The following is a 23,978-nucleotide window of genomic DNA, read 5'->3' as shown; positions in this document are numbered from 1 at the left end:
CAGAAAACTTCAGTGGCCATCATCGCTGTCTGGCTTTGCATCCTCTTTTTCTTCCTCCTCCTTGCTTCTCTTTCTTTCACACACCTGTGCCTCCCCACCTCCAGGCCTCTTCAGCGTGACCATCTCTCAGTGAAAGCCACAGCCATACCCCTCTCCTGTCATACCCTGGTTGGTGCCCATCACTCCGCTGTCTCCGCCTTTGCTCCTTCATGCCCAAGACCGTCACCAGAGCCACTGAGCCACCTGAGACTGCAGCCAAGTCGAACAGATGTCCCCCTAAACTGCCCTTCATGACACCCATTAGAGTCTGGCAACTTCCTGCCTCCGTTCTTGCGCAATTTCCTGTGCCAAGGGCCGTGATCAGTGACGGACATAATTATGGAGTTCAAATGATGGCAGAAGGCCTCTCAGGATTCCGTAAACTCCCAGACAATAGACAGACGCTACTCCAAGGATGATTTGCAATACAATTAACTGAGTTAGTGAAGCACATTGTAGTGCATCCCTTTCCTGGGGAGACACAGTCTGTCTGTGTGCGGTCGAGTCCTGTGCCAGGAATCACCTAGCCCAAGACATGATGCTGCCACAGTAATCACCACGTAGCTATATGTTTTTTCCCTGATGTTATGCATTAGCTGACATTACAGTGCCATACAAAATATAAGCTTTGGTGGTCCACAGCATAGACAGCATGCGTATTTATAACTATGTTCACACATACAAAAAAAAGAAATGGCAAAATGGCAAAAAGGCAAAAGACTAAAGCAAAAAAGAAACAGATATCAAAAAGGTTGACCACTTTTGATGGGACATCAGATGGTGAAATAGTTTTTTATTAAACAATCATAATAAGTGTTTGGGGAGCTGTATCTGTGTTCTTGCACTGACTCACTACTGACTGCTGACTAAGATTAAAGTGCTGCTCTGCAATCATTCTGAGAGCACACCATGCATAATTAGGTGTGACTGATGGGGACAGTGATAAAATTGAGGAACAGATCTATCCACCACAATGTCCCCTACCGCCATCTCCCCCCTCTCGTGAGAGGCAGTTTGCTCACAGTGTGTATGAGATTATCACCAAATCAGGGATTATTATCATTTCTCACTGCGGAACATGGGGACACTGACAAAACAGCTTGAGAACCCATCTTCATGAATGTTATTTTGTGTCTAAACAGAAATTTGCATGTGTGTTTCCATGTAAACCGGAACCTGCATTTTAATAGAATATAAATACCCTGTGAATTATTTAATACTGTCTACAGTATTCTTGGGAGCCAGATTATTAGATGTCATATTCCAAGATGGTTGGTCCCATATGAAACATAATGCTATATATAAAATCCAGGATTGCCCTCTTCATAGAGGCTAATTTAAAATTTCTAACAGAGCATGCATTGCAGGTTTAATGTTGTTGGTTTATTTCTGATGCATCTGTAGCCTGGAGCTAACCGAGAGGCAAGCAAGCGTTAGCTACTGGAGACCGGCATTCCACACCCAAACGGTACTACTGCCCCTCCCCCCATGTCACAGCAAACATCACTCATCTCATGCAGGAACGACCAATAGGTGGCAGTAGTGATCCACAGGGGCCTCTGCAGCAGGCAGTGAATTCCGCGCCGGGGTTGGGGGGGGAGGCGAGGAAGGCCTGTGAGCCTCATAAAGTCAAAATTCCCAATCCAGAGAACATCTAACCTCTTAACAGGGCTATTCATCATCCGCAGCCCCGTTGCCGTTTCGCCACCCCTCTCCTCCGGCGCTTTTTCTGCTCCAGAGCATTTCAGCCACTCCACGCAAGGCTGACCCCTGCGTCTCACTGCCAGCAGCGAGGGGGAAACAGATCACTCAAACGCGCACCTTCATTACCGCGCTAACGCGAGACGGCCGCACGTGAGCATGTGCTAGCATATATTCAATGCCATTACTTCGCCGAGCAGAACCCCCCCCCCCATTTAAAAGGTATCGTGTTCAAGGTGAACATAACAATGCTGTAACCGGGATTCAAAACCCCGCGACCCTAACATTTGGTGCCTGCTAAACTTTACCACATTCTGTTAGCGAGCATTGCGCCGTAGCACCGTTCGCGTTCTTGTGGCAGGAGCCGACCCGGCCGACTGTTTATTGCTTTCGTGTGGAATTCCTTTAACATCTTTATTCACCTTCCCGGAATAGCCTACGTGAGGAGCTGAGTCCCTCTTCAAACACCGTGGCTCTTACTGCGGAAAGACTGAGAGATTGTATGACACACAGCGCCGTGTGGAACAACGTGGGCTCTGTACTCAGGGCAAGAGCACTGTGGGTTTGAATGCAAATTGAGTCCTGCTGCATTTGTACCCGTGAGCAAATGTACTTTACCACTTCACTAAAGCCAAAGCTTTAGTAGTGCTCCTCGATCTGTAAAAAAGCAGCAAAAAAATAAGCTCTGTCTGCTGGGCAAATAAAAATAATAATATATTTATGGGTGTATTTTCCAGTACATTACAAACAGCAGACCAAACGGCAGAAAAATCCTTCTCTTTTTTTTTTTTTTTTCCCAGCAGAGCGCACTGCCTGGCCTTCTCCCTGGGCGCCAATGGAAGGACACAAGCAGGCACACGGGCCCTACCATGCAGAGCAGGAATTCAGTGACGCCAATCGCTATCGTCACATGACAGCGGCCATCAGCTACCGCCACCCCGCCACTCCGAGGTGAACGCCTTCTGGCTATTTGATGGGCGGAACGTCCAGGATGCAGAAGTGCAAGGGCAGAGGGCTTGGCGGCATGGAGGGGGAGGGGGGTGGGGCACCTTGCAAGGAGATGCATCTCACAAAAAGCAACAAATGTCCCTGTCTTGTTCATGTTCTTCAAATTTATTAAGCTGGGCTGCAACAGCAATGGTAACTGCTGCAGATTCCTGTGACTATGTTCGTAACTGCTGGTGGCCTAACCACAGCTCCTTAAGGCATCAGCCACAACACGTTCACAGGAGTCGCATCCCTCTGTCAGTATGCCTCAACAAAGGGTAGATCACAGACGTGTGCATCTCAAGTAGATGTCCTTCACAGAGACGGTAATGTGAGAGTATGAACCCTGCCGAGTGTCACCAAAGGGGACAAACACATAAAACAAAGCTTTAAAAAAAACTATGTATAAAATTCATTTATGCTCAGAATTTATGTGGCCCTGAGCTGTCCTTTTGTCCCCAGCTGTTCTTCTGCATTTTGTCACATTTTGCAAGTTTATCTGAGCACCAGTATATGGCCAATTAAACAAGATTTTTCATAATCTAAAGGTCTCTTTTCATGGAAATGTCCTTTTTTTAATGAATGCGTGGGTTTTTTGTCTTTGTTGCTAAAATACCAACCATCTCTCCAAACGCCACCTACAACACTCTGTAGAGGGTTGGCTTGTACACTGCACAAATAATGGGGTGCAGTGGAAACTCTCAACCCAGCACCTTTATTTGTGAAAGACAAATTGACATGTTTAAGCTTGGGGAAAAGAAAAAAATGCATAGGCAACAAATCCCCCATTCATGTGAGGTTGTCTCCCTCCTCTCTTTGAAGTGTACTTCTGTGCGGCAACCATAAACAATAGGACCTGAATGAATAAAGTGAAGCGTTAAAGACTAACAGTTATCCTGGGAAGCAGTGACTTAAATGCAAAGCCCGCAGTGTGACAGAGAATGGCCCTTTGAGTCATCGTGCACACTGGCACTACCCCACTCGCGGTATGGTGACGGTGCCGACACAGTGCCGCTCGTTAGAGGGACAGGACCTCATGACCATCCATGTCCTGAGAGGAATCTAAACAAGTCTTTTTATCGATAACAAGTGCCCCTGCAAAACAAAACAAAAAAAACTCCCGAACAAAAGAAATTCTTTTTTCATTTTCTCCCTCTATACCAAGCGCCACACCTTCACTGTTCTAGTTTACTGGGTGAACGAGATTCCAGACAAAGCTGTTTCAGTGAAGTCTGAAAGCACTAAATCATACAGCTGTCTAAGTTTATTGCTGCACTTTGGTCCTGCTGCTATGCCATTTCCCCTGCCCCTAATGTCCCAGTTTTGAGCAAACCAAAGCTTAGAGAGTGAAATTCAGTGAGGGGTTAGGGACATATTAAACCCTCTGACATCCATTTCATCCAAGTCTGCAACTTTAGGTATTCTTCAAAGCTTTCCTTTACATGTGGTGCAAGTACATTGGTTTCATGAAGAGGTAGATGCATGAATAAAAGTGGCTACAGCCCTGTCCCCACCCAAATGACACTTGTTAAAATATGAGACTAAGTCCAACATCAAAGAAGTTTATATTTAAACATTACCATATGATAATATGATATGAAATGATGTTACATATGATTAATAATATTGTACATGATTACATGATATCATGTAATTGCATTTGCATTATTGCTGTACTTATACATTCCCTTGGTTTTGACACTTTAATGTTCTGTTGCCATTATAGTGAATAAAGATGTTCACATACGTTGCCATTATTTCCTGCACCTTAGACTACTGAAGATAAACACTTTGATGACATACCCCTCACTTTCGAGTAATAAAGCAAGATGCCAAGGTCAGAAATTGTTGAATCTGGTTTCCCAATGAATTGCTGAATGAATATGGTCAAGCCAATTATTGCTGAATTGGGATGCAGCCTGTTTGCATGTACATCAACATACTCAAATCCCTACAGACATGACCAAGTGATACAAGAGCAGAGAGTCTAGGCTTGGAATGAACAGTAAAACAATGACACAATAGCTTCAGACTATGTTCCAGCCCTTGCCCTCAGGGGAGCTGTGTCCCGCCCTTACCCCGGTCGGTGTCGTAGAGGAAGACGAAGCGGTTCCAGTCATAGTGGTCGAGCAGGCTGAGCAGGGCCCCCCGTATGGAGGGCCGCAGCTGCAGGACGAACTGGCTCTCGCCCTCGGTGGGGAAGCTGGGCGTGATGAGCGAGATGTGGAGCGCGCTGCAGAAGGAGGTCAGGGTGTGCACCGAGCGCTTGTCGTACAGGCCGAAGATGGCAAAGACCCCCCGGGAGTACTGCGAACAGACTGCGGAGAGAAGAGCAAGAGCATCAGTGCCTCAGTTCTCTAAATGCGAAGAGGAGAGAGTGACAGGGAGAGGTAAGAGAGGAGAGAAGAGCAGGGACTGTGCCACACTCTTCCAAGTAATATTAACATTAAATAATGAGAGCAGACAGTGAGCAGAGATGAAGTCAGGACCTAATGAAATCAAGACCCAGACCTAGAGTGCCACGACAATGACCAAAGTGCAGTCTAGGTTGACTGGGTCAGAATTTAGGCTTTTACAATATAGTATGTACATGAAAGCACGAAGGTACACAGTATTGAAGCAGCCTCACTGATATAACTAAAGCAGGTGTGTGCTGTTCCAAATATTAAAAGTGCGTGGAAGTGAATTGTAACTCTCCTCTGCAAGGGCCTCTAGAGTGACTGACGCGTTACATTCCCCTGAGGCGAACCACGCAGTGCGTTTTTCTTATCACTGAGCGTGCAAAACGCACTTGCGGTAACGAGAGAAGCACAGTCCCTTGATAGCTTGATATTCCAGCACCATGCCAAAGCGTCCACTGTTTATGCAAGCTGGTTTTGCATCATTGACGGATTGAAAAACGCCTGCCTAGGAGGGCGTGCTCATTAACTTATCTTCTGTAACTTTCAGCGGCAACCGTAATTGTCTGTTCTCAGAAAGCATGTCGAATATTTTAATGAGCAGTTGCAAAATGTATTGGGATATTGTCTGGAGAGGCATCCGTGCTTAATGAGACTCTATGAGCCCTGTACACCCTGTTTGTAAGCAGAGTGGAACAGAGCATTCCATCAGACCGTTGCATTGCTATAGTATTTTAATGACAAAAAATTACTAACAAGAGACAGTAAAACAAGACAAAGCTACAAAGAAAATACCAGTCATTGACAACACTGGCATCCTTTAATAGGTGCTGTGTATTGACCTCTGCACTGTATTTCATCATGCAACAAATGTCTAAATAGCTCAGTATTTCCTTTAACTCCATTTCCTACAACTTAATTGAATTGAGCTGGAATCAGACAGGAACATTACAGTGCTTAAACTCCTCACTGTTTGCCATAGCCTGGTATATTGGTTTAAATTATTTCCCATTATAAATGAAAAATCATAGCTGTACCTGAGGTATGGAATTACACTCTGTACACTGATGACTGTAGAATCATTATCCTTTGTTTGCTTGACAGAGCTTTATCCAGGGTGATGTATATAGCTTGTGTTGTATATATTACTTTTACATTTTTGGATATAATTCAGTTCAAGCACTCAAGGATACCACTGCAGTTCCCCAGCCTGGGATATGACACCACAACCTTCTGTTTATGAGACCAATTCCACAGCTGCTGTCATAACCAGTGTATTTGTCCAGGGCTGTGCAATGAGTGGAGAGGTGATCTGTTATGTGCTGGCCCCCCGACAGTGCAGTTCATTAGTGCTGGTTCTGTATTTAGTGCACCAGAGATTATGTGCTCAGCAGGGTGGGTTTAGGGGCGGGGTTAGCAATGCACCAGGAGAGTGTGCAGCCATGTGAATCAGTCCCTGGGGCAGGAGCGCTGAGAGTCAGGCAGCTCCTCCTCACATCTGGTGTGTCCCCAGAGAGAAAAGGTGAGGAAGGGGCGAGTCAATACAAGCAGAGGGCCAAGTGAGATCAGCTGTGGCTGAGCGTGTGTTTGCCTCAATCCTCCGACACACTCCCAGCCCCTGGCCGCTCAGCTCAACGTCTGCAGGGTGAAAGAAGAGAGATTGTCTTATTTTTGTAACCATACACACACACACACACACATACACACACACACACACACACACCAGTATACTCACAAAGCATACACACACACCCACATACAAATACACATGCACACACACACACATTTGTCACCGCCGACTACACTTTGAGCAGGTCCCTAGTGATAGACCCAGACTGTAGGAGACAAACAGGGTATGTGGAAAATCAGAGAGGGGACAGTGAGCTCCTCCAGGTGTCCCTGTCTTATAATATAGTGAGTCTGGAGCAAAGCCCAGAGAGTTTTTATTTCAGGCACCATAATAACTCCCTCTATCTCTGGGACAGTCCAAGATTGGCCTCTGAAGCCATGGCAACCATACTATCCCCCCCCCACCCCCATTAAATTGCATTGACTTATCTGAAGTTTCCTGAGTTGAAAAAACTCCCTCTGAAATCCTTGACCTGGACAGCCCCCCCACTCCACTACCTCTGCTCCCCTAAGAAGCCTCCTTTGCCACAGGTTTGCCATGAGAGCAGAAAGTGGTGGCATGCTGCCAGGTCCACAGCCACCATAATCTCCAGTTCAGAGCCGGTGTTTAGTTCCATGTACCAAAGGACTCTGAAGGTTTTGCTTGTGCCAGACATGCCATCTCATCTCAAAGCCCTCCCCTCCTTCCACCAAAGGACACTTGTTACTGCAGTGACAGGTGCTTTGTGTGGTAAGAGCACTCCACCCCACTTACACAAGCTTACTCATTTTTTGGCTCATTTGTGTAGATTTCTATTGAGAAAAAAAACAAAACAAAACAAAACAACCATCATGCGTGCAGCCCCATAGATGTTTTTTCATCTCTTTGATACCTACCTGTTTGTGGTAAAACTTGTGCTATTTTTTTTCCAGCAGTCCTCTATTGGTGCTTTTTGGGGGGAGTCCTTGTTGCCTTACCTTAGGGGCCATATGCCTCTAGGCAGTGCAGAACCCTTGCAGTGAAACCGGGGCTTCAATTTGTGTCATTTTAATTGCCTGCTGCCTCTCCGTGGGACTTATGGCATTTGTTCCTAGCCTCACGTCCCCCTCTCTCTGGGAATAAAACCAATTCAATTAACCACAATGAGCCCCGACTCCGTAAACAACATGGAGAGGCAGCACTGCTTGTAGCAATTAAACAGGGCTACAGCCTGAACCGAGAGACAGGTTCTAGAGACGACAACATATTTCATATCAAAACGGCCGTCTTTAAAATGTGCATGCTTTTTAAAATCTTCTTTCAGAATTTTACACCCCCTGAATGTACAACATCTCGGGTTTCCACAAGAATAACTCAAATGACTTAGCCAATGTACTGAAACATTGTGTCTTATATTGTTCTTCAAACAGTTTGATTCTACATTCCTGCAGTGGGTGTTCTGTGGGACATTCATTGCAAGATTTGTCAGCAAAGGAGCTCTAGAATGTCATTGGGACTGCCTGGTTTATCAAAGGGTCAACAAATAGATAATTCATTTAATCAGGACACCATTTGGATTCACTTGTTTTCAGCTGCAGGGCAAGAATGATTGAAAACAGTGAATTTCAGATGATGATATATATCACAATGTGTCAGGAGGGTTTTCATATTGCATAGCAAAAGCACTGTTTTAAACTGCTTTTACAGAACAGTTGTACATCTACTGTGCAGAACCAGGGAGATGAAAATGCCATAGACATAATAAAAAGTATCCTCTGCTACATTAAATATTAACTGCTCATGAAATCCAGTCTCAGTAGTAAGTACTTGCATCTGTAATAGATCGCTAACCCACCGAACTTATGATATTCATCATTTTACTTTCACGACACATCAGACAACAAACATAACAGCTCATGTTGATATCATTCTTGATATGCCATGGGGTGCATTTTATAAACATTACTAAGTGGATTGCTATTATTTTATATAAAATATAGCATATTTGCCTGCATGTAGTATATTTGCCTGTATGAGGAGCTCAAATTTATTTGTTGAAATGTATGTTCTATTAGTAGTTCTCAACAATACTATTTTCAGCTATCCCAAAGACTATCTTCATAAATAGCCTCAGATAAATAAGCTTCTAGGCGTAGACTGGGTAAACGTTATAAGCATTAAATATTGGAGAAAGAACAAAACAAAAACAAGCCCACTGCCCCTGGTTTAGATGCAGAGGCCATTCCAAAGTCTCTTAATTTACACCCATAAACTCAAACTGGGAGTGAGAGAGCTGCTTCTTCACCTTCGCCAAGATTCCGGAAACTAGGAGCTGGATGAAGAGGACACCCATTCAGTCATAAAGGTTGTCCTACTGAGAAAGATGTACTCCTGCCAAGGTGACAATCAGAGAGGGGGACAGCGAGAGAAATGAAAAGAGGCTAACAGTTTGAAATCGGACTGTTCCAGCCAGCTGTGAGCTGCTTGTCTTGGTCCAAAACTCTCTGAGTGTCCATCATGCACTGACCTCTCAGACCCTGCTCCTCTCTGTCTCTTTCTCTTTAATTTCATGTCCTTGAGCTTGATTGAGTCACATCGTCAAAGCGCCTCATCGCAGAATTATTTTATTCCACTTGGGTCTCTCCTCAACGAAGCTACTGTTACCACCTGCTAACCCAATCCACCAGGCATGAAACAGCTTGATGTACAATATGAATTTCAGTCAACAACCATGAGGAAAGGCTCCCTCTGCTCCATGACAGCATGTCACTGATTGATTTAAAAACAACAGCAAAAAAAAAAAAAAAACTTGGTTGAGAGACCAACAATGCCAGCTTCATCTCCACCTGTTTATCTGACTGATTGGGTAATATCCAGCTGACATCAGCCTGGGCTGGTTAAAAAAAATGGCAATAATAATTTGCCAGCTTCATCTCCACCTGTTTATCTGACTGATTGGGTAATATCCAGCTGACATCAGCCTGGGCTGGTTAAAAAAAATGGCAATAATAATTTTTCATTTCCATTTTGGGTGTTTAAAAAGGGCCTTCATATGAGCCGGCGCTGGCCTTTGTGAATGGGGATCCTGCAGGGAAGCCTCTAACCGCCCGGCGAGATGCAAAGGGCAGAGGGCTGCTGCTGAAAAGAAGGCTGGGAGATGGGAAAGAAAAGCCTTTTGCAAAAGCTTTTCGCTCCCATTCTTTCTCTTCATAATTAGAGCTCTTTCCCTCTCAGTACTTATCCTCTCTCCCTCACAGAGCAGAATAGCAGCTGTGCCATAGCTGCCCCCCCCCCCCCCCCCCACACACCCCCACATCCCCCCTGCACTCCTCTGAACCACATTCACAGGATATGCCGTCAGTCTACTGTTTGTCTTTGGGATCGTTTGACAATTCTGGCAATGTGGCACATTCACCACAACAAATATCTGATGACCCTGAAGTCTGATCACTTACGTCATTCCAGAAATAATTGAACAAAATTGTTATTTGTACTAAAATGCACCACCACACTAAGTATTCCAGATGCACTGTCAGCTTGCCATTGGACATTAATAAATAAAACACTCCGCTGGGAAACATGGAAACATACTAAAATTAATTACATATTAAACATTAATTTACATTTAAACATATTAGTGCCAAACAGTGCCACATACTGTGCATATTATTAGTATATTATATTATTATATATTATTTATATTTATTTATAATATATTTATTTTATATTATTATTATATTTAAACTAAAATAACACAGAAAACTCCTGTACAACAGTACTGAGTGTTGCTCACTAAGAACTTCACATATTTACAATATGGAATAAATGCACTATCATTTCAAAAAAGACTGAAAACAGCAACAAATTTTCCGGGGATCTAATTTAAAGCCTAAATCACAAAGGACGAGATCCACCCCTGAAGTTGTGCTCCCGATGTCCCTGCTCTTGCTCCTGTGTAAACGGTGCCCTCCACAAGGTGAGGCAGCGCTGCACTTAGCGCGTGATTGATGCGGACAGCCCTGCGCTCGCTCTGCATGACTTATCACACTTATCCCACAATGCCTTTAAGAGCTGATGCATTCGGTTCCCCTCTTCACTCACTGTTCCCGCACCTCACCCTTACCACTGCATACTGTTGGTTGTTGTGTCACAGAAGATTTTTTTGCTGTGAAAAACGGAAGACAGAAACCCAGAGAACATTCTCTGAGAGCATTTTGGAATTCAAACACATAACAGGTTTAATGGCACATCTATATGCAATATCCCAGGTGTGGCAGAGGGCTATAGCACTCTGAGCAACAAGTGTTGTGGAGACTGATTCAAACCACTCTCCTAAAAGACATGCTCGAGAACCTCATACTATTCCACAGAAAAGAACAAGATTAAATCGAGATAAAGACTTTGTATGAAAGGTACAATTAACTGTACTTAACTAACTTGCCACACTGCCCTTTTCAAAATTACAGCTTGCTATCTACAGAGCAATGGCAAGGTGCTCACAAGTAGTCTCGATATTAATGACACAATCAAATAAGCTAAATCATTCAGAGATTGTAATGTGATATTGCTAGCTTTTGGCTGGGCACGCATGAATCCGTGAGCCCTAAAGCTCCATCTCACATCATGTGCCACTGCACAGACCATAGATGGCTTGGTGACTTCATTAGCTGTACATGACTACTGAAGGTAAGACATCTCAATCAGATTATCTCTCTGGAAACCCACTCTCCTTAGAGATGCAAACAGCTCCCCCTGCTCTTTGAAGCCTAAACTGTGTCATATGGGATACATTCTAGAAAGGATCTGTTCTGTAAATATGTTGCATTTTCTATGATATGCGGTATCTGTGGGTATCCAATCAGTAGTGCACTGTAATGTAGTAGTCTAACATTTATCACTTGTCAGTACTTTTTATACTTTCTTTGATAGAATGCATTGGAATGCATGCCCATATTTCAGATGTACAATAAACCTGCGTAGCTGTTTGTGATCTTTTTATTCACACACATCCTCATCATTGCCAGAGAATTCAAATGTCATTTGCTTACCTCTTCTTTAGACAGCCCTGACGTAGGAAAACACTCATTTCTAATAATGAGAATCATTCCCATCCTTAACTTTTGAAAGAATATGAAAATTATCATTCCTGGCTCATTCTGGAGGTTTAACCTGATGGCAGATTACAAGACATACCTTGTGGCCTCAGAACCCCACAGCAAAAGTGGAGAGGGGGGCAGGGGTGGTGGGGTAGTCTTTAAAGACAGGAGCTCTTTTCATTAGCCAGCCCAATGGAGCTAAGCAGCTGTTTAGCAAGAATTCAATACAACGCTGATGAAAAGGGGAAGAAAACTCCTTTTTTTTTTCGCAAACCTGCTGTGAACACAAAATGTAAATAGGGCATATGTGCAGTATCACGCCTATGGATTAAGTGCCAAGTCTTTACGCTCATCTCTGTCAGCACAAGATGATCTTTATTGACAACCTTCTGCTCTGTCTATTTCTAGTAAGAAGACAGGGAGGTGTTTGAAAGCACTTCAGCTGTAATACAAATCGTCTCACAAACATCTACGAGGAGAATGGGGGGGGGCCTCCTGTCCAGAAGAAAGAGGAATAAATAGAAGCACATAGTATGTTGTAAAGCATGTGACCATTAGGGCCACATAAGAGAAGGGAGAATGAACCTCACTAGCGCTCGACCTCTCTATGTGTTTCATTGGTAGTCCCATGGTTACGTTGCTGTGTAAGTCTGTGTGATAAAAAATGATACCATCCAAGAGCACTGCATGCTCACCTATAAAATTTTCTGCTATGTGTTTTAACAAGCATTTCAACATTCACAGATTTATCCAGAGGGGGATATTTTCAGGAACACAACTGTTTCGCACTACATGCGGCCCATGCTGAAAGAGGCAAACATCATACTGTATACGCCTTGCCTGAAATCCTAAATACATACCTTCATAAAGCGCATTAGCTTTACCTCAAGGAGTCCTCGATCAGTTAGTGAATACACAATGATGAAAAAATAGAAATACAATCAAGGAAATTCTTCCATATCCTCATCTGGTATCTGTTTAATTCCTCCAGACTGACTGCTGTTCCCTGTACACTCTTTCTGACTGTACAGTGCATACACAGAGCAGGGGTACTGTGTGGTGATATCAGTTTCCTGATTTTATACTTCAGGCTTTAAAAGCTCATACCTACCCCTGGGACACCTAAACACGTAATTTGGTCTTCAGCACTCGAGTAATAACTCCATGTTTGCAAACCATCAGCCGACCAGACAAAAGGGGTTAAATCACTCATAGCCTGTGTGATGTTGACAATGGAGTTATCCTTCTGAGAGCAGGAGAGCCTGGGAGTGAGTGAAATATGAAAGGACTAAGTTTAAATAAGGCCATGAGATTTAATTCAGCTGCCATGCTCTATAAAATGGCAGGTGCTTTTAAGTCTGATTACATTATGTGTTTACTCAGCAGATGGTCTTATACAGGGTGACTGGTATTTTATTCACAGGTGTTTTTTCTTTTTTTTTTTCTAGTAGTGGTTCAGGGAAATAACCTTGCTCACTGCAGCGCTCCATATAAGAGTCACACCCGTAACCTTCAACCTTCAGTTTGGAATGAGACCTGTTACCTCATGACTGACCACACTGCGACCCCAGCTGAAGTTAACACAGGACATAGGTGACACCTGATGTTGACACAGGAACTTCCCTTCCTTACAGGTATTAGACATACAGTACCTTGAAAAAAAATAGTCTTAAGCTCGCATGGTGAATGTGTTCTGATGATAACACAGGTGCAAAGCTAATAGGAGCAAGGACACTTTCAGTCTTCCTCAGACAGGCACATGTTGCACACATCTGAATGCAGGTCATGGCCATTTTGTCTTGTTCTGTGCCTTTACTTTGAGTGTTTTTATTAACTCAATGATGCTTTATGCCTGTGTAATCGTTAAGAAATGTTCACCTCAAGGTTGCAATCTCTTCTGTTCTCCTAAGATATATTTTCACCATTCCCAGTAACTGTTCCTTTTTCAGTACGTTGCTTTTGATTAGGCACATTTCAAAGCATCCCTTTAATAGACCACTATCTTTATGCGTTTATTTAAAGGTTGGGTATTATAAAGGATATTTCAGGGTTGTGGTGTTAGTGTAGGTCTGTATGGGGACTGTACTCAGGCAGTGAATGCTGCATTACTTTTGGGTTATTGTAGCAACTACTGATTATAGTAAATCCATGTAATTTCATTCACTTATTTTTGTCTTACACAACTTTCTGTTGTATTTGCTTTTTATATGTACATTCCCTACTTTCACATGCAATAGATGGTTCTTTTTTGAATGATTCTACTGACTAAATACAATTCAAGGTATGCAAGAATGATGTGGCTGTATCTGATATGGATGAAAAATTAGCTTTTGTTATAATTCAAACAACATACTCAGGTAATTGTTCTGGACACAGCACTGATGCAAATATCAATTCTAACCCAAAGTAATGTGAATAATTTCCAAATAATATCAGAACCCCCCCCCCCCCCCCCCCCAAACACACACCCACACACTCACACACATACCTCTCTCTCCTTCTTTTCTTCCATCTCTCTAACACACTCTCTGTGTTTAATTGTGCTCCCAGGAGACATATCTGTATTTATAGTGATTATTTTTTTCCTAATGTGCAGTGGAGTGTGCCAGAAAAATCAGAGAGCTGCACAAGTAGTTTGAGTGTCTCAACATTTTTAAATGCATTTTAAATGCACTTAAAATGCACTCTAAAATTCTGCTCATTGTCCCCAGTGTTATGGCTTAATCCTGCAAAGGGAGTTTTATATTGTGTCTCTGAAGGTCGACATAAGACCAAAATGATGGAAAGTTTAACTATACATGCACTGCTCAAATTGGGCTGGATCACCAAGCAGTCTATGGTTGCCTGAAGTTATTCAGGAAGCACCAGAGCTCATCTCTTTGACATCCATACATACAATCAACTGTCTACATGTGGGGTCAGCAAAACAATTAAAGGAGGAAGACAAACGTGTTTTTTAATATTCTCCAGCTATTTCAGAGAAATCAAGATGCCTACATTTATGCATGTATTTATCCTTTTCCTTGTAAGCAAAGTAAAGCTTTTATATCCCCTACACAATCTTTTTTGCACCAAACTTACACCGAGAGCTGCTTTCTAAAAATGTACCCAATTTTCCAAAAGTATTTGGAACCACTTTTCCAAGCAAAAGTCTATTTGAAAGTCAATTATTTGAAAATTAACCAGTAGAAAGGGGTTTTGTTGGACATATGATGCATACAACAGAAGAACCCTCCTCTGTGCCTTCAGAGAGACTGGAGTACAGCACCGACAACCCATGGTTAAAGGGCAAAACAAGACTACAGGGATGCCCTTAAGTGCCTATCTGCAAGCCATTTCAGCATTACATGAAATAATTATTAACGGCCGACAATTCAGGGCAGCCAGCAACAAATCTAGAGACTGAGGTCAAGAATTCACCACCTAGAGCCTTTGGAGGGGGATGTTTTATTGACGCTGAAAGCAAGCTTGTGCCGGGGTAGCATTAGTTCAAACTCCTCTTTTGTCACAACAACGTTAAACATGGTCGACAGCCTAACGGAGAGAGGGTTTAACATGCACAGCGATATAAAAATATGAAACCACGGATGCGTCCTGCTTTGAGTGCTCAAGAATAATTCAGTTAACACTTCACGAAGCTCTATAACGGTGTTATCACCCAGCAGAATTCTCTCCCACATGGAGAGGAATTGGCGAGTACAGAGCCTTCCTTTTTCAGGGATACGGCATTGTGGATTGACTATTTTGCACAGCAGTAAAAACAGGCTACACCTGATTGGCTGCCACATTCTGTGGACTACAACACAAATGCACCTGGTTGCCTGATAAGAGAGAGGTGGACAAGTCCTGATCCAAAGCAAAAGCTGGCGAAAGTACAGCTGCTTTGCTACAGTTCTCAACATTTTTATTTCTCTTGAATGAAAGCTACATAAAAAGACAGATAAGCACAGATACACAGGTGTGAGCATTGGTGCAGTTAATTTAATCTAAAGGTTCCATACCTGTTTTAATTACAGCAAAAAATGGACACAGAAGCCAGGGTGTATTTTTTCCTTCCAAGTACTTAATCACAGCTGTGGCTTCATTGCAGTGGTTAGCATCTCTGTACCAACCCTCCATCACTAGTCTATGTTTGACTTGGGAAATTTTGACTAAAAGATATCCACATGAAATAAAGGCTACAAACAGCATGTGAGAGGAAAATTCTGATAAGAGACACAGTGATAAATCATACTGTTCCTCTCAGAAGAAGCTGTCTGACAGATGTTGTTGCCCACTGCTTAAATCCCAGCCAATGGTAAGGTTTGTCATGTTGAGAAAATATTGTATGGGACTGAGATCTCAAAGGTTATTCACATTAAAAATGGCAGACCACCATAAAGATCAAATATTGGTTTGCTAAATTAATGAGATGGACTCTTATTAGATACTTTTTAAGAGACATTGCCCTGTTTACGCTAGAGCAGCCAGTCTATTTGCCAATGAAAACATGCAACTCAAATGCCATGTTTTTACTTAGGTGAATTAGTTCAAATATAATTACAGGTGAAAGTGGTGAGGCAGTCTGTTTTTTTGCAATCATCCATTTTACAATAATCCACCTTCACGACATTCATAAAATTATCTCTTTATCACAGGTAACCAGCAAACCTCCATTTGCATCATGTGTGGCACAACATTCAACTACAGACCTAACATCAACTAACTACCTCCAACCCATGCCACAATCTAGATCTGTCATGGGCCGAGAGCCGGAGAGCGACCTTTCTGCAGCATCTCAGAGAACAAGAACCTTCTGCGCGTTTCCCAGGCATAATGGTTACATAGTGGGTACAGACTCAGACTTTTTTGTAATATTAAATATGACAGTTAACTACAGCATGTAATTTAGTTCTCTGAGCCAGATATGCTAGCTAGTTCTGCCACAATGATGTGCCCAATTTATAATGCTACGAACACATCTGCAAGCTGTGCCTGTCTCACGATGTTTTGGCCCCTTCAGCAGTGTATATTCCTTCCCTCCATTCAAAAAGACACTTCGCTCCAGGCTCACTGTCTCTGCCCTCTGAGAGACTTACCACTGACTCATACAAAGAAGTACGGGAAAACAGAGATGCACAAGCATAACCATTCAGAACACTTAACAACTTCTTGCGTGACACAAAGCCATTCAATTCGAGAAGCACAATGACATTGGATTGGAAGATGTTTGCGGTTCAAGTTATGAATCTGGTCTGGTTTATAGCCAACAGTTTAAATCTTCTGTCTCAGAAGGAATATGATTTTACTTGTATGGTGAACCAATCACAGTATATACTTCGGTTCCAGTGCTATCTGCTCTGTTGTAATTTTGCAGCCCAGAGCTGTAGGGCTCCTTTATGATTGGAAGCAGGTGTATAACAGGCCTGAAAATGCCTCATAGAAGGTAACAGATATTTTAGGATTCTGTATTGCATTCGGAGTACTGCACTTTGCTGCCTAACAGTCAAACTCTGCGCACTTTCAATCAATCACACGCTTGGGTCACTTTCATTCCTGTTGTACCCCACAACAGACATGAGCTACACCCCTCCCATCTGGATTTATTGCACAGACCCAGCATCAAAGAGTGAGACAGTGAGACAGTGAAAGTATGGGTCAGGTGAAGAGCACACGCCACCCTGCACTCCACCCAGGGGCTGGGCCAAAAGCCAGAAACGGACGGCAGGGTGCTGCTCTTCCTGCTCTCAGATTGATATACACTCCACAGGCTGCAGCCTCACTTCCCTACACTCTGTCCTCAGCCCTGTCCCAGCCCGGTGTTCCCCGCAATCTATATTTATCCGGTCATTCTCACCCCCCGCTTTCACTGCATCATGTTCCATTTGGCCAGGGATTCCACCTCTTCCCAAAGTCCCTGTGGATGATATCAACGGTGACGTCAGGCCCCATTGAGCGCAACACTCCCTGCTCCTCCTGTAACACTATTCCTTACTTCACACACCCAGCAGTGTCCTCAGGGCATTATATTATCCTTATTTATTGTCATCGCCGCCTTTCTTCCATACACCCTATTTTCCATCCCGCTCATTCCCTAGCTGTAACTCGCGAGTTCAGTAGGAGGTGGAGAAAGGGGAGGAATGAGGGGAGCTGGAGGAGGGGAGGAGAACAGGGTCACAGTGGTGTTGGCTGACAGCCCATCCATCCTGCTTGGGCTGTGCTTCAGCATGGATGAGGTTCCAGTCCTGCTCTGGCCCACTCTAGGCATCAAAACCTACTCACCAGATTCCTGACGTTTTTTTTTTTTTTTTTAAGAAAAGCTTAATAATACTGATGAAAATTGATCAAATTATCAAATGAGAGCCATGTTGTTAAAGGTGCTTACTGCATAACTATACTGAAATCAGAAGGGTCCTAACACAGAGAAGTGCCAAGTGTGTGAAGGAGCATTTATCCCATGACTGTGTATCAATGGGAGCAGCAGTAGCTGATGCCAGACTGGTAATGCACAGCAGTTATCATTCACCATGTTCACCCAATAAGGACACCTACAGAGCTGAGACTGGAGATTCTTGTGAGGAGCAAAGAACTGTTTTGTGACTGGCTTCCTTTTCTCTTAAATTTGTGCAGCTGCTTTTTGGCTTACTTCAAAATCATACAGCTGTCCTGCAGAAACACACCAACCCTGAACAAGGCCACACCACTCAGAAGCAAATAAGTGAACCAGAGAAGCACAGAGAAATACACGTGTCTTGCAGAAACACACAGATGTGTACAGGGACCTGCTGTCTGGTATAGAATCACAACTATTTGAAGTCTGGTTGGTTGGAAGAGAGCAACATGATGGCTTTAAGTTTCTCTCCTTCAGGAGTGAAGAGCCTGAGGCATCCTCTTTGCTATGTACCCACCCACCAACATGAACTCAGGATTGTTATAAGTACATGCGCATGTACAGCTTAAGTATAATAAGGAAGCAACCTGATGGAACACACAGAACTGAACAGTAATGTATCTAGAGGACTACTTTGGTCTGAAAGGACAGTGTAGAGCACTAATACTACAGTCAGGTGGTTTTAGAAAATGCTCTGTAGTCTCCCCTGAGTCCCTGCTGTGTGACAGAGACTTATGACAGAGTTTCAGGTGCCCTCATTACAATACAACATTTACCCAATCAACAGACAAGGGTAATAAAGACACATGAACGTTGGTGTGACTGTGATGAATTCCCCCTGCTTCAGCTAACAGGTAAAGTCCTCTCGAGTGTCTTCTAATTCTCTAACGGCTCCATTAGACGTAAGTGGCCATTTGTTTATGCCCTCCGCTCTTTTGTGCAGGAAGAAAGCAGTCATGGATTTGTTTAAGGTGTAGGTCTCTCTCTCTCCCGCTCTCTTCCCCCCTCTGTACAGCGAAACATCACTCCTTCCATCTCTCTCTTTGTCCCTCTGTCTGACTCTCTCTTTCTCTCCCTCTGAAGTGATTCATTCTCTCAGTGTGATGGAGAGAGCTCTCCTCTGGAGGGCCTTTGCTCTTCACCAGGGCAGACCAGACTGCCGTCCTCTTCAGAAGCACCCTCATGAAAGGCCGAGTGGGTGATAAATCCTTCTGGCCCCGCTCCGCGAAGCGCGCTCAGCGTGAGCACGCTCGCTCCCCCTCTCCCGGCCCTCTTTCACACACAGCTTCAGTTTACGCCCCGGCCCACAACCCCTGCTCTCCGATGCAGGCCATTAGTCAGACAGAGGCATCGGGTGGAGGATGGGGAGAGGTGGAGGGGAGGGGGGCCATGGGGTGGAGAGGAGGAGGAGAGCAGAAAGAAAGGAGAGGTGGAGAGGAAGAGAGTGTATGTGTGGGGGGGTGTCAGCTTCCATGGAGTAATTGACAAAAGACAGTCAAATCAGCACTACTGTAACTAGGGAGGGGTACAACTATACTCAGTGTCGAGTAGTGGTTTGTAACTGGATGGAGATAGGTTTCCATACTGTGCGTGACCTTCAAAAAGGTCCTTAACACGCTGTTTCAGTAAATATTAAAAAAATGTAAAATGAGTGAGTCTGAAGACACAAGTGACAAAGTAATAATAATAATACTACCACTAATAATAATAATCATCATCATCATCATCATCATCATCATCATCATCATCATCATCATCATCATCATCATCATCATCATCATGGACAGGCAGGAGCTGAACAGCAGCAGTGTAGCATAGTGGTTAAGGAGCAGGACTCGTAACCGAAAGGTTGCCGGTTCGATCCCCGCTGGAACACTGCTGCTGTACCCTTGGGCAAGGTCTTAACCCACAACTGCCTCAGTAAAATATCCAGCTGTATAAATGGATAACATTGTAAAGAACTGTAAGCTATGTAAGTCGCTTTGGATAAAAGCGTCTGTAAATGTAAATGTAACAGAAGGGACAACCTTTAAAATGCACTGAGTGAGGACAGCAATGCGCTAGCGAATGCCGGGGCTGACGGCTACCCCTCACATCATGGCAGCCGGCCCTTTCATCAGGGTGACTGGCCCGGACCCCTGAGTGGGCGGTGCCAGACATAAGCAAATAGCACTGATTGAGACAAGCCCCAAAAAAAGCGAGGGCAGCTTCACTGTATTTGATAGTGGATGAGTGTCATTTAGCAGATTGCAGCTCTGTGTCTTTCGCTTTGGAGGGCTCTCTCCAGAGCGGGGCCATCTGCAGACTAGTGCCGTCTCTTCACGCCCTGAACAAGGGAATGGAGGATAAGTGTGCAGACAAGAGACCCAGATGACCCACAATCCTGGACTTCCTCTTCAGATATCAAAGGTCCTTCCCGGTCCCAGACGTGCTTTTCTCTGCTTTCCTTTACCTCATTCGTGTGATGTGTGTGCATGGCCTAATTTGGAAAGAGTGCCCTTCCTCAGTTCAGACATCATTCATTGATGGCCAGATGCTTGTACCCGAAGGAAGCCCTTGGAAGCCATTCATAAACTCGGTTTCCACAGGGCTGCCCTTTATAAGGCAAGCAAGCGTGGAACTGCGGTATCCCTCCAGAGAGAGCAGAGCCCGGCACTTTTCATTTAGCAGCCCTTGCTGCCATTTAAAGCTGCCCCCCCCCCCCCACCACCACCACCACCACCACCCCATCACTGGAAAAACAATACATGCCATATACCTGCCAGTATGTGCCTCACACCAACCTCAAAGACAAACGCCTTAGGTGAGGCATGACTGTGGTATGTCTGACTGCGGTAAAACACCCGCTTTATTGTTCCATCTTTCTGATCCCATTCCAGGAGATACATTCAGCAGATGGAAATACAAGACATACCGTACAGCTGAGGCACTAACGATGGAGTCAGCCAATTTAATTATCCCGGTAAACGGTGTCATCTCTGAATGAGGCATCATTATGGGGTGTAACCGTGACCGGCGGTAATGAAATGAGTCGACCGCAGTCGGATTCCTTAATGGAAGAGGCATTTCATCGGCGTGGAGGAACCGTGGGCTGAAATGAAGGAGGCCCGTCTCAGCCGCCGCGGCCGTAATGAATGCGATCCCGGACTGGCATGTGAAAAATAAATCAAATCATTCAATGAAAGCCGTTTCAAGCGGGAAAATCGCAGCTCCTCCAGCTTGAGACAGAAAGAGCAGTGACACACCGTAAGACCAGTGTTCGCAAACAGGACCGAGGGGGGTTTTAAAGGTGAGTGGAGAAACGGATCCCCTGTCCAGAGGCATATAAGGAACTGCTTATGCTGCAGTGGCTGTCCTGCTCACTGAGCAATGTGAAGGGGACATGGCGAATGTGAGGGCATGTGGGGCAACCCCAGGCGGAGAGAAGAATTCAGCCGCTCAAAGCAATAACATCTAGTAATATGTCTCCTCCCTGGGGAGAGTTCTTATTAGATTATGGAGAGGTGCTTTATACAGTGCACAGCCTCCTCTCGGAGAAAATTCCACACAGATAGGTGTGGGGCATGCAGGAAGTGTGGTCAGAAAACAGCACAAGACAGGCACTTGGAGGTCAACAAAGACAGTCATGCCCAAGTGCAGCCAGCCCGCCCACTCGCAGCACTCAGCGCCCAAATCCTACAGGCACAGAAGTACAATTACGGCACATGTGTGATCCTGAACTTTGGCCACACACCACAGCAAAGACCGATTTGCATACTTCACTAAACCATAGGCAGACTGAGTTGCCTGCCTGTGTTTATTAATGATTGATCATGTCCATTACAATGAATACTGGCACACAATTCAATGAGGAGATAGCACACAATAGAGGCAGTTGGCAGCACTGCTGTCGGTCTGCTTCTGTCCATCCGTCTCCCTCTCTCTCCCTACTTGTCTTTTTATTTGCCTTCTTCTCTGTCTCAGCACATTCCAATCCCCCCTTCTCTCCTCTCTCTATATATGTCCCCCTCTCTCTCTGTGTCCCTTCTCTCTGCCTCTCTCTCTCTCTCTCTCTCTGACGGTGACCGGGGCTGGCTGCTGTGGACGCAGCTCCCGCTGTTGGCCTGTGACAGGGATGCTTCCTGGCGCCTGGCAGGGGGGTCAGTCACAGAGCAGCCGCAGCGGGACGGTCACGATGACTGCGGGGCCCCCGATAAGGCGGCCGTCACCTCTGCTGCCCTCTGTGCCACTCTCGGGAGATGCCCCTCGCCTGCGTTGGGCCGGGGCGGGGCGGGGCTACAGCAGACAGGGCGTGACGCAGAGCGCAGCCACGGGCTGGGACTCTCGCACTCAGGCCTCTCATAGGCGGGTCAGCGCTGACCAAAAGGAATCGATGGCTTCGCCTAGCCACGAAGACTCATCCCCCCATCAAGTTATGACTCTGCAGCTGAAGACCAAAGACAAGTGTTACAGTCATTCTTACCACGGTGATGCATTTTTATCTTGCTGCCAGGCCCTCTTCCTTTCAGAAAACACAGGATAAGTCATACAGCCTCCATCCAGTCATTTATGCCTAAACTTTACATCATGTCATTCAGCTCCATGTGTGAATGCCACTTTAAGCAGTCTGACTTCCAGGAAAATCGTAGATATGGAGCCAATGTAGAAAAAAATAATCACCCTTCAAGGAAGGACTGATGTGTTCCTTTATCAGCATCGTTAGGGATCAGGAAAACCTTGTGGAAGCGCGGTGTGGGGTGCACAGGGAGAGAACAGACAAATGGGATATGTTTGCCTTATAAGGCTCGCTACATTCCAATTACCACACGTTCCCACAGAGAAGTAATTGCTGTCGGCACTGTGAGACGTTCCTCTCTTCCTCCTTTTAATTGTCTCTAAAACCTCCTGCGCTCTGGGAGATGCATGACTTTTTTTCAGGAAGATGCAGATGATTACCATAAGAATTTTGTGAATCAAATGAGCGACGGTCCCGGTGGGATGGGTGTAGCTGAGTTGGGGAGGTGGGGAGCTGCTGTGACCTATTCCGTATTAGCAAAATGAAAGGGGTTCTTCCCTCTGCTTCACTTCCCCTCTGGTTTGGGGTTCCTAGTTTTGGATAATCTCTTTGCCAGATCAGCCCACTGTAAGAGGAGCAGGTTCACCACAGAAGAACGTGTGCATAAAAAAGTGAACTCTATCCGAGGGTCAGTGAGTCCTCTAAGAGTCCCTGCATTCACCTGTCATGATCGCTGTTGAACGTATCAATGCTGTTTAACTAACCAGTGCAATATGTGAGGTGCCTTTTCCCCACAGTTATTTGCAATATATCCAACGAGCCTGATGACGAGTTTTGTTGTCATATACCAGATGGATGTAGACAGTTATTAGGAGAAATTAACCCGCCGCCCTCCAACTCTGCTACACAGCAGAAGGAAATTGCCCTTCATGGGACACCAAAGCGTCACACACGGGCACCCATATATACATGCATACTGACATACACACACATGCTCGCACATGCACACAAACACATGTTCATGCACGCACACCTGAACACACACACACACACACACACACACACACACACACACACACACACACACATACTGATGCTTGCACCCACACACACGCACACACACACGCACGCACACACACACACACACACACACACACACGCACACACAGACACATACATACATGCATGCACACACAGAAGCACAAATACACACACACACAAACACACTCACACACGCACACGAACAGATGTTCACCACTGCTCCACATGCTACCTCTCAGGAGCACAGGTGGGCCCTGTTTTC

At 44.8% G+C, this 23,978-nt stretch overlaps 1 protein-coding gene across 4 annotated transcripts in view; it reads right to left on the bottom strand.

Moving 5' to 3' along the window:
- The window catches only part of gria4a (glutamate receptor, ionotropic, AMPA 4a), a 79,364-nt gene that overhangs the window by 40,716 nt on the left and 14,670 nt on the right, over window positions 1-23,978 (bottom strand). For all 4 annotated transcript variants that reach the window (XM_036537815.1, XM_036537818.1, XM_036537816.1 and 1 more), the window contains exon 3: window positions 4,806-5,045. In XM_036537815.1, the coding sequence (XP_036393708.1) occupies window positions 4,806-5,045 (240 nt within the window). The remainder of the gene's footprint in view (window positions 1-4,805; window positions 5,046-23,978) is intronic.

The sequence above is a fragment of the Megalops cyprinoides genome, chromosome 9 (genome assembly GCF_013368585.1).
Source record: "Megalops cyprinoides isolate fMegCyp1 chromosome 9, fMegCyp1.pri, whole genome shotgun sequence".
NCBI classification, from domain to species: Eukaryota; Metazoa; Chordata; class Actinopteri; order Elopiformes; family Megalopidae; genus Megalops; species Megalops cyprinoides.
This window is presented reverse-complemented; position numbering and strand designations above follow the sequence as displayed.